The sequence below is a fragment of the Coccidioides immitis genome, assembly GCF_000149335.2.
Source record: "Coccidioides immitis RS genomic scaffold supercont3.1, whole genome shotgun sequence".
NCBI lineage: Eukaryota > Fungi > Ascomycota > Eurotiomycetes > Onygenales > Onygenaceae > Coccidioides > Coccidioides immitis.
Window position 1 is genome coordinate 1,054,314 of NW_004504310.1, and position 12,721 is coordinate 1,067,034.

Consider the following 12,721-nt stretch of genomic DNA (forward strand, 5'->3'; position numbering starts at 1 on the left):
TCACCAGCCAGAATGGAGAATGGCACAAGCTAGGATAAGGATACCTAGAATTAAACAAGTCTGAGCTTCAGAACATTGGCATATGCCACGCCGTAAGCTTCAGAAACTGCGGTTGATTGATTGATTGATTGATTTATTCATAGACTGTCCCAGCCGCCCTCAGGCAGCTATGCAGCGTACAACTCTAGATACAGGTGTTCTAGCCAGAAACTTAGCCCTTCCTGCAGGAATTGTTCTCCGCGATCAAACAGATATTCCTGCATGAAGGTGCTTCTTTTCTGCTCGAATTCGCATCCCTCTACCAAAGTTATCTTGAGCGTTCTGTGTCTCTGCCTTGTTAGGCCTTTCCTGGCCCTCCTTTACTTCTGTTTACCTATAATCACTCGAATGCTAGTTATATCGGAGTACTGTGGAAGGGACTGCCTGGAATTGCCCCAGGAGCCCTGTCCTCAAGATCATCTTTGCTGCTTGTACCGCCATTGCTGAGCTGCAGAGAATGCGTTTGATGTCCACACATGGAGGTTTGCCTGCCCACATTTGTTGCCGTTCGTATGCCCAGTCTCGGCATTCCAGAAGGATGTGTCGCACGGTCTGTGGTCCATACCCACATTGGCACTTGTCAGTGTCGGCCTTGTTGATGGAATAGAGGTAGGTACGTAGGCCAATCTTGCCTGTGCGCATCTGTGTGATTGCTGAACTGATTGCTCTGTGTGTTCCACTGTGTGTGTTGAGTATCGCTTTTCCCGGCCGGATCCCAAGTCTGAATAGCTCTCTGCCGTGTTTAGCATTTTCCCAGGATGTCTCCCATTCATGTTTCATCCTTTGGCGGATGGTGGATTTTGTGGTTGCTGTTAGAATCCGCAAAGGGTCTGTTTCTGGGAGCCGTTCGATGTTTATTCCTGGGTCCACGCCAGTGGCCTCCTTTGCCATTCGGTCTGCTTCCTCGTTACCTGGCACCCCAACATGTGCTGGGATCCACCGGAATTGCACTTCCCACCCGAAGTTCCGGAGCATATCGAGTGCTTGTATAGCTTCAAGGAGGATATACTGACCTGATGAATGCTTGGGGTTCCGTATTGCTTGGATGGCGGCCTGGTTGTCGGTAAAGATAGCGCATTTCCTAGGGGTAGCGCCGGTTGCATGGAGGTCGAGTATGATTTCCAAGGCTAGCACTAGGCCCCTGAGTTCCGCCGCATACACTGTGGAGGTGCTGGATGGGCCCATGTATTGAGTCCGTTTTGTGTAGCCGCCATTAGCCTGGAGTGAGGGCGCCACTGCAGCTGCTCCAACATGGTTGTTGATACCACTTCCATCAGTATAGATACAAATTGTTGCCGGTTCTATAGTGTTGTGTTCTTTGATTGCTTCCTCCGCAGAATCCTTTATGCAGATAAATGGGGGAGTCCACCATGGCGGCACAACATGTGGTTGGCGCTTCTCGAGTCGGTTGAGCTGTACATTGTATTTGTGTTCCAGGATGCTCGAGAAACGGTCGAGGGGACTTTGCGTATCGCTTCTTCTGTTGTCACCTCCAGGCACAGCCATGTCGTTATGTAGCGGGGAGGTTCGCATGCGCATTGTTGCTTCCAGTGCAGTCTGTTCGAGTTGCTGTTGTACTGGAAGCAGGTGCGCTTCTACGTCCACTGCTGCCCCAGCTGTTGTCTGGAATGCTCCAGTGATGATTTGGGCTGCACGCCTCTGGATCCTTCTGATGGCGTTTATCATGGCGCTGCCTCGGCCCGTGTAGCCGGTGCCGGGGATATACCATGCGGAGCAGCCATAGAGCATCTGAGGTATGATCATTGCTCTGTATACCTGCCGGAGATTGATTGCCCCTGTTCCCCACGTCGAGGATGCCAGGGCTGATAACGCTGCGAGTCGTTTCGTGGCTCCCGCCTCTACCTTCTCGCGGTGGTAGTCCCATCGGAGCTTGGTATCCATGTGGATGCCCAGGTAGCGGCATGACGGGGAGGCCGCAACTGTGGTGTGTGGTAGGCGCAGGGCATGCGTGCTGTTTGCCTTTGGGTCTCTTGTAAAGTGAACGAGTTCGTACTTTGCTGGCGCGAACTGGGAGCCATGTTTTTGGGCCCATGATTCGGCTCTTTGGTGGATTTTCTTGAGGGTTTTGCAGTTGCGCTGTGCGGTTGTGCCTACTGCCAGGATCGACACATCGTCAATGTATCCAACTGCCTCTGTCTCTTCTGTCTTGCATGCTTCAATGAGGTCAGCATTGTAGAATAAGTACAGGATTGGCGAGATAGGCGATCCTTGTGGGATTCCAGTTTGAATGGGGGCTGAGGGTGCAGTATACTCCTGCAGCTTGATAGTGGTGGAACGGCTGCTTAGAAAAGATGCTATCCAGTTTCCAATCTTCTCACTGACCCGGCGTTTTCGAAGGTTATGTAGAAGCCGCTCTCGGGAGACATTGTCGTATGCTCCTGATACGTCAAGCAGGAGTAGGGAGGCCACCTTGCCCTCAGACCATGCCTGGTGTATCCGTTGAAGGAGGAAATGCATGGCATGCTCAGTGGATGCTAATTTCCGACCCCCAGTATGGCGGCTGGGAAGTAATTGGTAGGCATCGGCAATATAGGCGAGTCGGTTCGCTATGATGGCTTCCAGGGCTTTGCCTAGTGTGTTGAGGAGGGCAATTGGCCGGTACGCCTTGGGCTGAGTGTAATCATCCTTACCGGGCTTCCGGAGAACTACTGTGATGGTATCCTTGAAATGCGTAGGACAGTAACCCTGTTCAATGCACGCGTTGAAGAGCTTGCAAAGGCTGGGAAGAAGGATATCAAGTGTTTGATGCAGGATACCATTGGTGATGCCATCCGCCCCTGGCGCCTTGTTTGGGGAGGCTTTGCGCACTGCCTTCTCAATCTCCGCTGTGGTGATGTCCGGGCATTCGATTGGCGAAGGGTACTCGTATCCCTCCTTGATGTCTGTGAGGTCTGCTTGGGGTGGTAGTGGAAAGAATGTCTGGCGGAGCAATTCCGCCTTCTCTTCTGGCGTGTGAGCAGATTCACCGTCCGGTCCCACAAGTGTCGGCGTGCATGCGGGTGTCGCATTGTGCCTGTTCTTAGCCCATTTGACTAGGTTCCAAAGGCCTGACTGTGATGCGGATGCCTCTTCTACTCTCCGCCGATGGTTGTTACGGAGGGTCTTTTGAATATGGCGGCCTTTTCTGTTGCGCGCTTGTCGATAGGCCTCGTAATCCTCATCTCGTCGTGATTGTTGCCATCTGCGGCGGAGTTGCTGGACTTCTGTGCAGATGTCTTTGCATTCCTGATCAAACCCCGTGATTGACCGGGGGGACGGGTCTGACCATGGAGTGGATGCAGCAATACCGGCATCCAGAGCGCGGACGATGGCGGAAACGAGTCTGTCAATACTATCCCTGTCCCTAGGTTCCGTGATGTCGTCTGGTCGGGGTAAGCGTGCCTCGACTGTTTTCCGCAATAATGTCAGGTTTGTCTTTGTCCATAACCGTTTTCTTATTGCGGCTGTCGGCTGCCAGCCCCATTCGAATGCTATGGCGATCGGGAGGTGGTCAGAGTCACAGTCCACCTCCCTATCGATTTTACAGCGAATTACACAGCCTGCCACATCTTCTGAGGCGAAGGTTAGATCAATCGTGGACTCTCCATCCTTCCATCGGTAGGTTGGGGTTCCAGGCTCTGTAAGGAGCTGAAGTTGAAATTCTTCAATGACTGAGAGAAGTTCCTGGGCATTTGGTGTATTGTTTGCGCGTCGGTGTGTTGCTGACCAGAGGGGGTGGTGCAAGTTAAAGTCCCCAAGTACGACAATCTCCTCTTGTGAATCCAAGGCCCTGATCGCTCCTGCCAGGGTGGAAAGCGTATCAGTTCCCACTTCGTTATAGACGTTGAAGATAGAGACTTTTCTGCCCGAGTGGGGGTTGAAGATTTCCAGGGAGATAATGTCCTTGGAGATGTACGAGACGCTCCAAGTACCAGGGTCGATTCGCTTGCTGACGTACATGCACACTCTTGTTGCGGCATCGGCAAGATACATCAGTTGGAAGTGTGTCTTGAGAGGGTGATATGATGTTGCGATAAATGGGTTTCGCCATGGCTCCTGGATTGCCAGGATGTCGTAATCAAGGATTCTGGGGTTTTGGAATAGGCTGGCGAGGACGACGTCTCTTGACTTCCAAACGTTGTACTGTAAGATGTGTAGCTCTCGGTGTCTTAGCATGAGAGAGGTGCTGCTTCGGGACTATGTATGGGGGATCGGGCCCGAGTTGCTCGGGTCCTCGGTTGACGGATCGGGGAGCGGCTCCGGCTTGCTCGGGTTGTTGAACGATGGTGTGATGATTCTGCGCGAGGCTTGTGTATCCATTCAGGGGTAAGGGCGTTATGTTTTCTCCCCTCAAGTTGTACCGTCAGGTTCCTTTCCCAGTATTCCTTTCTCCTTTTCAGGTGTCGGCGCAGTTCAGCAGCCACCGAAAAGTCCTTGCCACAGTACATGCATACCCTCATGCAGTGGGCAATCCTTAACTCAGCATCTCGTGTCGGCCAGTTACTGTATATTTCCTGGTGCTCTGGACATCTGCATGATTTGTATATGTTTCCCTGAGCCGTACGGGTGTTCGTTGCCATGGATGTTGGGATGGACCCTACTGTTCCAGGATCGTGTGCCCAGTCGTTGGCAGGAATGTTCGCTAAATTATCCAACCATTCATTGGCAGCACTCATATCAAACTCCTCCTGTACGGCCTCAAGAGGGTATAGAGGTTGTTGGATTGGTGCCGCTTCCATTTGCGTTTGCGCAGTTTCCGCATTCCAGGTCCCCTCTGCTATCATATCAACCTCCGGGGATTGCTCCGTTGCCAATATCTGTGGGTCAATTGTCGGCTGCTGTAATGTGGGTTCTTGTTGCGACGCTGGTGTTGCCCATTCCTCTGCACCTGGCGTATTGGTTTGTGCTTGTGTTGCACTGGGTTCCGGGAGTGTCTGTGTCTCTTCAGGGGGGATTCTTGTATGTACGGACAGGGGCTCTAAGGTAGAGCCTAGTCGGTCCGAGGGTTCCACGTCCGGGGTATCTGTTATTGTAATAATCCGGTTGGGAGCGGGGTTGCGCGCGTGGTGGTGCTTAGTCCGGGAGTTATCCTTGGGGGGTTCGTCCTTTGGTACAACATGCCAGTAGGTGTTCCGGACCTGCTTAGCTTGCTCAACTCTCTCCATCTCTTTCTTTCTTGCTGGGCAGGCATTGCTCCATGCTGTGTGGTTGCCTTTGCAGACTGTGCATCTGGGAGTGAAGCCTTCCACTCCCTTCTGCTTGCAGTTCTTGGTCTCATGTAGTTCGGCACAATAGCCGCATGCTTGGGCTGCGTCGCATTGAGTGCCGATGTGGCCATAATTATAGCAGCGGAAGCATTGCTTTACTCTGCAGGCGCGGTCGTATAATTGGCATGTATGTATCTGTCCATCCCATGCCATTCCGGCATATATGATGGCGTTAGCCATTTCGGGGTCTGCGAACTCCACCACGATTGAGGACGCGCGTTTGAGGGAGGATTCCCGGGTTAACCATCCCACGTATGTGATCTCTGCCTTGGGAATGACTGTATGGTTGTCTGCGAGTATCTGCTGGATGGTTGCTTTCTGGTCCTTGATATTGATGGTGCTTGTCGAGATGCCATGTACAATGACTCCATAGGTTGGCACAATGAGTTCTGCATGTTCTCCAAGACCACTGATCCACTCTCTGTTCCCTCTGAGCTTTATAGCTTCTGCTGTGGAAGACGTGAAGATCTGTATGTCGCCACTTTTGAGTTGGTGCGCGGCCACCACCGCCACTGACTTGGTAGCCGTGAAGCTTCGGATGGACGTTTCAACTTGTTGTTTTATCTTGACAGCGGAGAGCGTCCGAAAGCGCTGGGCGATCCCGTGGTCCTTGAGTCTGACTGTTATCGCTCGGTCTTTGTATGCCGTGACGGTGGGTTGGGTCTTGGTAGCACGCGCGTTTTGGGGGGCTGGCGGAGGTAGTGCAGGGGCGCCTCTCGCTGCTACCTGCGCCCAGGTTGCAGCTGCCCTGCCTCCGCTGAAGTTGGCGGCATTTGGTGGTGTCGTACTGAGGCCCACGGTGTTTTTGATGATCGAGACATCTCTCTGAATGTTCTGTGTACAGTTCGCAGCTTCCTGAACGTGGCGGAGGATTTCGCTCATCGCAGGTTGCCGGAGCACCTTGCCAACGAGCGCAATGGTGGATTCGATGTATTGCTGGACTATGTTCCATGGTACTTGGTTCTGCCTGCCTTTGTCCACGGCCTGCAATTGATGGCATGCTTCTCGGAGGTATGTGGCATGCTCGTTGATGTGTTCTGGGCCATTGTTTACCTGTGGCCACTTTGGCGCCATTACAACGAATTGAACGCGTTTTCACGCGTCAATTGAAGTAATTGCCAAAGAGGATGTAGGTAGACTGTGGAGATCACAAAATATTACGCGTTTTCAAAAATTTGTTCTGAGCTGGTGGTGGTGTTTTTAACTGTGGTTGCATAAGCTAGGACACACTATATGTTTAATTCTTCACAAGAGGATTTTCTCGAGATAGATACCCCCATAGAACATCTTACCTGAAAGAGTGTTCTTGGTCTGGCCACCTTCATCAGACAAAATAGCTATGACTCACTACACATAGCATGCTACCTATATCTATTCACTTGAAAAAGATGTCACGTCTCAAGCTACTATACAGGAGCGTAATTTCATGAAAGATACTCCCCTAAGAGCTTCTGCTTAAATCAACTCTGTTCCTATGTCAGCATTTATCATGAGGCTACTGACATGTGGGATATGTAGACCTGGAAAAATAATCATATGTATGCAACATTCTCAGGAGCTTCTGGAGGGAGCATTCCCAGATTGCAGCAGTAGAAAATGTTGCAAGCTAGAGTGCACTCCAGAAACATAATGCAAGAACTTAAGATGTGCTTGAATTCAACATTGTTAATTTTTTTTTCATATATTCAGTGGATAGGTGAAAATGTCAAGAGGTTACACCATTTTCTTGGCATCCCTGAGGTGTAAACCTTGGGGGAGGCCATGAAATAAAATCAATAGAAGTGGACTCAGTGCAGTTCTGAGTTTTGCTGAAAGCTCAGAATGATTCCAAGGCAGGGACAATAAAGAATGACCAATCACAGATCTTGATAGGCATTAAGTTCATGCATTAAATAGACCAGAAAAGATAGATGAGTGTTCCCTGAGGACGAGGAGTTCCCTAGGAAGAGTGTGTTCCCCGGGGAGGACATGGTCTATAGGCCCATGGTCCATAGACCGCTCAAGCGTAAAATCTTTCAACCAGTGGCCACAGGCCTAAAGGCAGCGGAGGTCGTCAGTCCGAAATCTGAAGATGACTGGCAAAGGGCTGGGGACTGATGCACATAAGCCCATGCCATTGCGCTGAAGACTGTGGCCATTGTGCCCAGCTGGTCTATGGACCGTGGTCCATGGACCGCTCGGGCCTAAAACCTTTCAGCCAGTGGCCACAGCGGCCTAAAGGCGACGGAGGTCATCAGTCCAATGTCTGTGGCTCTGAATGAACCAAGGACCCCTGACCACTGGGGCCTAAAGCCTGTCAACTAGCAGCTACAGTGGCCTAAAGGCAGCGGAGTCAGTGGGAAGGAAAAGTGCCTCAAAAGTAGGTTGCAACACAGAAATTGGAGTGCAACACAGAAATGGACTGCACACTCTCTGCCTCCTGCATCTGAGCCGCCAGAGACCGGGAACTGAATCCAGCACATCTGACTAGTCCTTGCTCAAAGGATGGTTGTGTAGCAGTCTTACCACTAAAACAATAGAAGATATCAAAATAGGTAAAATCTGCTGGAGAAATAGATCAACTGAGCGGCATTACTCATATGTCAGGTGGACAAGAGTGACTCTTTTGTATGGCTTGCTGCTCTGCAATGGCTCACAGTAGCTAAGAAGAGTGCTTATAATATACCTGTTCGGTCGCAGAAAGGGAAGGGCCGGAGAAGTCAAAACTTCTTGTGGCCATACGCTTATTGGGGGGTGCCTGAATCCTACCGAAGAGTCGTAAGTGTCGTAAGTTAGAGCGGATTCGCTGGATTGCGCGCTTGCTGCGGCCAGCAGCCTCGGCCATCTGGGATGTAGTTAATGGTTCATCAGTATTTATCATATCACGGATAAATTCAAGCTTTGAAAGTGCTAGATTTGGCACCATTCTGTGTAGTAAATCAGGAGGGAAGGAATTTGTGGGAAGTCTGAACTGCACACCTCAGGTCGCATGACTAAGCAAGGCCAGATTAGGGAAGATGCCTTGGCAGGTGCCGAGGCTGACCTCCAACAGAATTCAATGAAGATCGTTATTCCGACTTCCGACACATCTGGGTCTGAGTCAGATGTGGGGTAGCTCCAGTGATATCTAATTTGGGCACTTGCAGGAGAATCAGCAGCAGTTCTGAAATATGCACAATTAACCGATGCTCTTTGGTTGATTGATATTTGAACTGAATATGCAGCTGACCATTTGCAGTCCGCCACGCAACAAGGCTGGCCGCCTCCATTATTTTAGCCCTCTTTAATGATATAAACCCTTTTGCTACTCTGTTCAAGTTTCCAAATACCAGTGCACGCTCAACTCTGGATGGAGTACTTCACAATGGGACGCAAGAATAAGAAAGCAAAGCAAGCTATGCCTAGTAGCAGCGAAATACTACCCTGCATCGACACCCAAAATAACACAGCTTTTGAACTTGAAAGTGAGGAGGATACCCGGCCTGAGTTTTTGTAGGTTCTTTTATCACCTAGTCACAACACTCACAGTCTAACTGAGAAATAGACCATATACAGGACGCAGCTACTACCTTCTTGCTGGGGCTGAGGCAGCCCGGTATGCCGTGCCACATATTTATCTGGCGAAGTTCCCAGATCTGTTGTCCCAAGCTGCAAAATATCATCTGCGTGCATATCCCTACAGCCCAGACCCAGACCCAGACCCAGACCATACCATTCGACTACCTGACTTGGATAAGGACATCGCGCACACACTGGTACATTTTCTCTATACTGGTGAATACCAGACGCTGAGGCGACCGAACGTACGAAACTCTGAAAAAGCGTCCCTGGAATACAGAAGGGCTGTTCTTGTTTATCAGATGGCAGTCTCGTACGGATTACATTCCTTGGTGCTACATGCAAAAGCGAATATTACAAAATTTGGAAAATCGGTATCAGCTTTCAATGCCTTAGATATCTGGAGGGAGGTGTATGAGAAGCTGTCAAAAGATGATGCATGGCTCTACAGTCATCTCAAAGCAAAACTCGGTGAAGCATTTGATGCTGATGGAAGTGTGTTCGCACGGGAACAATTCTTGGAACACGCTCAAGGGCCGCTGGGTGGAACTCTGATGAAGATCGTGGTGGATATATATAACAACAAGCTTTCGAGCGCCCGTATGAAAGACGGTCAGGCCGGGCGATCTAGAGTAGCGGGTTGTCCAAAACCCAATGGGAATACAAAACTAGGGCCTGAAGCCCAACTAGGAAGGCACAGTAGCTGAAGACGACTGGCAAAGGGCTGGGGACTAATGCACGTAAGCCCATGCCATTGTGCTGAAGACTGTGTCCATTAAGCCCAACCGGTCTATGGACCGTGGTCCATGGACCGCTCAGGCCTAAAACCTTTCAACTGGTGGCCACAGTAGCCTAAAGGCGGCGGAGGTCATCAGCCTGATATCTGCGGCTCTGAAAGCACCAAGGACCCCTGATCAAAGACTTCGCAGGCATTGATTAGCGACAATGCTTGGTCTTTCGGCCCTTCCTAGATTCCTAAGATGTAGTCGGTGCTCAAGTTCCCAGGTGAACTTCAAGGGTGCGTTCTCTATGCTGTACACCTGATTATGGAAGGCGCTGGGTTAGCCCCCAAAGGCTTCAATCTTGCGCTGCACTGCATCCTCTGGTGCTCACTGGAAGTTGTACAATGATCTCACAAGACCAAAAATAATGCGCGTATATTGTATATCGTGTAGCTTCACTATCTAAACTCAAATTATGAACACTTCAGGGGGGAAAATCTCTACTAGACACTAAACTTAATAAAATTAACCGCGGATAGAAACAAGTTCAGAGCTCATCCTACCACCCCAATGGGTTAGCGATATTGATGGGTTCAGTTCAACAGGCAAGACTCTCAAGGGGTAGCTTTGGCGATGCGCCCTCCAGCTTCCTAGTGCTAAAGCATTCACTAAATTCCTGCAACTCGGTAGTCCGAGGAGGATGAGAAAAGAAATGCAGTTCTTGCTCTCAGGTCTGAGAGTGGTCAATCATCAGGTTTGGGTTGTTTTTGACTACGCAGAAGTCATGGCCGATTGAGAACTTTGATCCATGCAGGATTTCTTTCCACCTCTCATGACCCACTTCATATTGAACGCGATCAGGCTTAGTAAATATACCCATTGTACAATTTCTTGCTCCATAGTCTTCCCGGGCGGTGCGAGCAGCACTTGAGTTGGTGGTGTCATCAGTCATGGGCATTGCTGGGAGCATAATGCAGCATGCAACTATCAGCCTCAATGTACTGCCTGACCAATGTCCACACAAGTTTCACCAGCTAGTTTTCATCGTCGATCCGAGCAATGTTGATGACTCCAGGCAAGTCAAAAAAGGATAGATTCAGAAATCCTGTGGTTTCCTGGACCATATCCCCTGCTGATGAGGGTTTCAAACAGGACTTCTTCATACTAGTTCTGCTCCTGCCAAGGACCGAGAGGTCTGGATTTCAAGATGTTCGTCCATGAAGTTCCAGGGACCGAGGTACTTTGAACTCAGACATTCCTTCAACGAATGAGCTCTTTCCAGCAGACTGGTCTCCAATCACACATATCTTTGGTAACAGTAGTCCGTGGTCTTCAATTCCAAGATAATGGAAATCTTGTATCTAGTATTCTCGCCTTAGTAATCTCACTCTAGTATTCTCGCCTTAGTATTCTCCACCTAGTATTCTCGTCCTAGTATTCTCGCCTTAGTAATCTCACTCTAGTATTCTCGCCTTAGTATTCTCCTCCTAGTATTCTCATTCTAGTATTCTCATTCTAGTATTCTCCACCTAGTAATCTCACTCTAGTAATCTCGTCCTAGTACTCTCCCCCTAGCAATCTCGCCTTAGTATTCTCCACCTAGTATTCTCGTCCTAGTATTCTCGCCTTAGTAATCTCACTCTAGTATTCTCGCCTTAGTATTCTCCACCTAGTATTCTCGTCCTAGTATTCTCGCCTTAGTAATCTCACTCTAGTATTCTCGCCTTAGTATTCTCCTCCTAGTATTCTCATTCTAGTATTCTCATTCTAGTATTCTCCACCTAGTAATCTCACTCTAGTAATCTCGTCCTAGTACTCTCCCCCTAGCAATCTCGCCTTAGTATTCTCCACCAAGTATTCTCGTCCTAGTAATCTCGCCTTAGTATTCTCCACCAAGTATTCTCGTCCTAGTAATCTCGCCTTAGTATTCTCCACCAAGTATTCTCGTCCTAGTAATCTCACCCTAGTATTCTTGTCCTAGTATTCTCGTCCTAGAATGCTAGAGTGAGATTGCTAGAGTGAGATTACTAGGACGAGAATACTAGAGTGAGATTACTAGGGCGAGAATACTAGAACGAGCATACTAGGACGAGATTACTAGGACGAGATTACTAGAGTGAGATTACTAATGCGAGAATACTAGGACGAGAATACTAGGACGAGATTACTAGGATGAGATTACTAGGACGAGATTACTAGAGTGAGATTACTAAGGCGAGAATACTGGGACGAGAATACTAGGTGGAGAATACTAAGGCGAGATTGCTAGGGGGAGAGTACTACGAGAATATGAAAGTGGAATTATAGAGAGGAGAGCCGCTCAGAAAATCACCTTGCCGACAAACTGGACGCCATGGAACACTTCCTAGCAATCTCTCCCTAGCAATCTCTCCCTAGCAATCTCTCCCTAGCAATCTCTCTTCCTATATTCCCTCCATAGCTTAGCCTCATCCTGGGAAAGATAGAGAGCGCATCTCTCTCTGGGAGCATCTCCCCACTGGGGAGTCTTCCTGGATCCTGGAGAATACCCAGAATTAGAGACACTTCCCAGAAAAGAGATGTTGCTCCCAGGATTGCAGCAGCAAAGTTGCAAACCAGTATCGAATCATGTTCAAGAAATAAGACGTTACACCATTTTCTTGGCATACTACAGGTCCGAACCTTTGAGATTTCCATTTGAAAAATGCCAGAAAATATCAAAAACGAGATAGATCAGGTCCCGTGGTCTGTGTTGACTCAGTCGATGGTGAGGAACGAGCTGAGCGTGGCTGAACTAATGTGGATCAACCTTAATTCAACGACATGCCTGCCGATGAGTTAAAGCTACATTGGCATCAAAATAATCCCGCTGGCTGGCAAGCCTGTGTCAGCTGATGAACAGTGTACTTTGGTGTCATGGGGCGTGCTGCATGTCCAAGGTAAGGACCTATTCCTGGCTGTCTCCCAATTAAGATCAAGACCACATTGAAACCTTCACGCTGCCGAAAGCTGGAGCCTCTGACCAAGTCCCAAATCATGCTCTCTGCAGATATCAGGCCTTTCTTCAGCATGTGGAAATCGGATGTGGAATCCTTCTATACACAGCTTGAAGATAAGTTTGAAGGTTTGAACTCTAGCATGCAGGAAGAACTAGAATAGAGCTTCCTGGGTTAAACC

The 12,721-nt window shown here is 49.3% G+C and overlaps 3 protein-coding genes across 3 annotated transcripts; 1 reads left to right on the forward strand and 2 right to left on the reverse strand.

Moving 5' to 3' along the window:
- Positions 1–7,321: 7,321 nt before the first annotated feature.
- CIMG_02746 (uncharacterized protein) lies at positions 7,322–8,211 on the reverse strand (the record flags this gene model as incomplete). Its single annotated transcript, XM_001248974.2, has 2 exons — positions 7,322–7,489; positions 7,972–8,211. The coding sequence occupies 2 exons, from the start codon at positions 8,209–8,211 to the stop codon at positions 7,322–7,324; spliced, it is 408 nt and encodes a 135-aa protein (XP_001248975.2).
- A 215-nt stretch (positions 8,212–8,426) lies between these two features.
- Positions 8,427–10,062, forward strand: CIMG_02745 (uncharacterized protein). The gene is made up of 2 exons (XM_001248973.2): positions 8,427–8,777; positions 8,830–10,062. Exons 1-2 carry the CDS (start codon positions 8,635–8,637, stop codon positions 9,548–9,550), a joined length of 864 nt encoding a protein of 287 aa, XP_001248974.2. The 5' UTR covers positions 8,427–8,634; the 3' UTR covers positions 9,551–10,062.
- Positions 10,063–10,179: 117 nt separating this feature from the next.
- Positions 10,180–10,523, reverse strand: CIMG_12639 (uncharacterized protein; the record flags this gene model as incomplete). The annotated part of the gene is made up of 2 exons (XM_001248972.2): positions 10,180–10,215; positions 10,407–10,523. The coding sequence occupies 2 exons, from the start codon at positions 10,521–10,523 to the stop codon at positions 10,180–10,182; spliced, it is 153 nt and encodes a 50-aa protein (XP_001248973.2).
- Between the last annotated feature and the right edge of the window lie 2,198 nt (positions 10,524–12,721).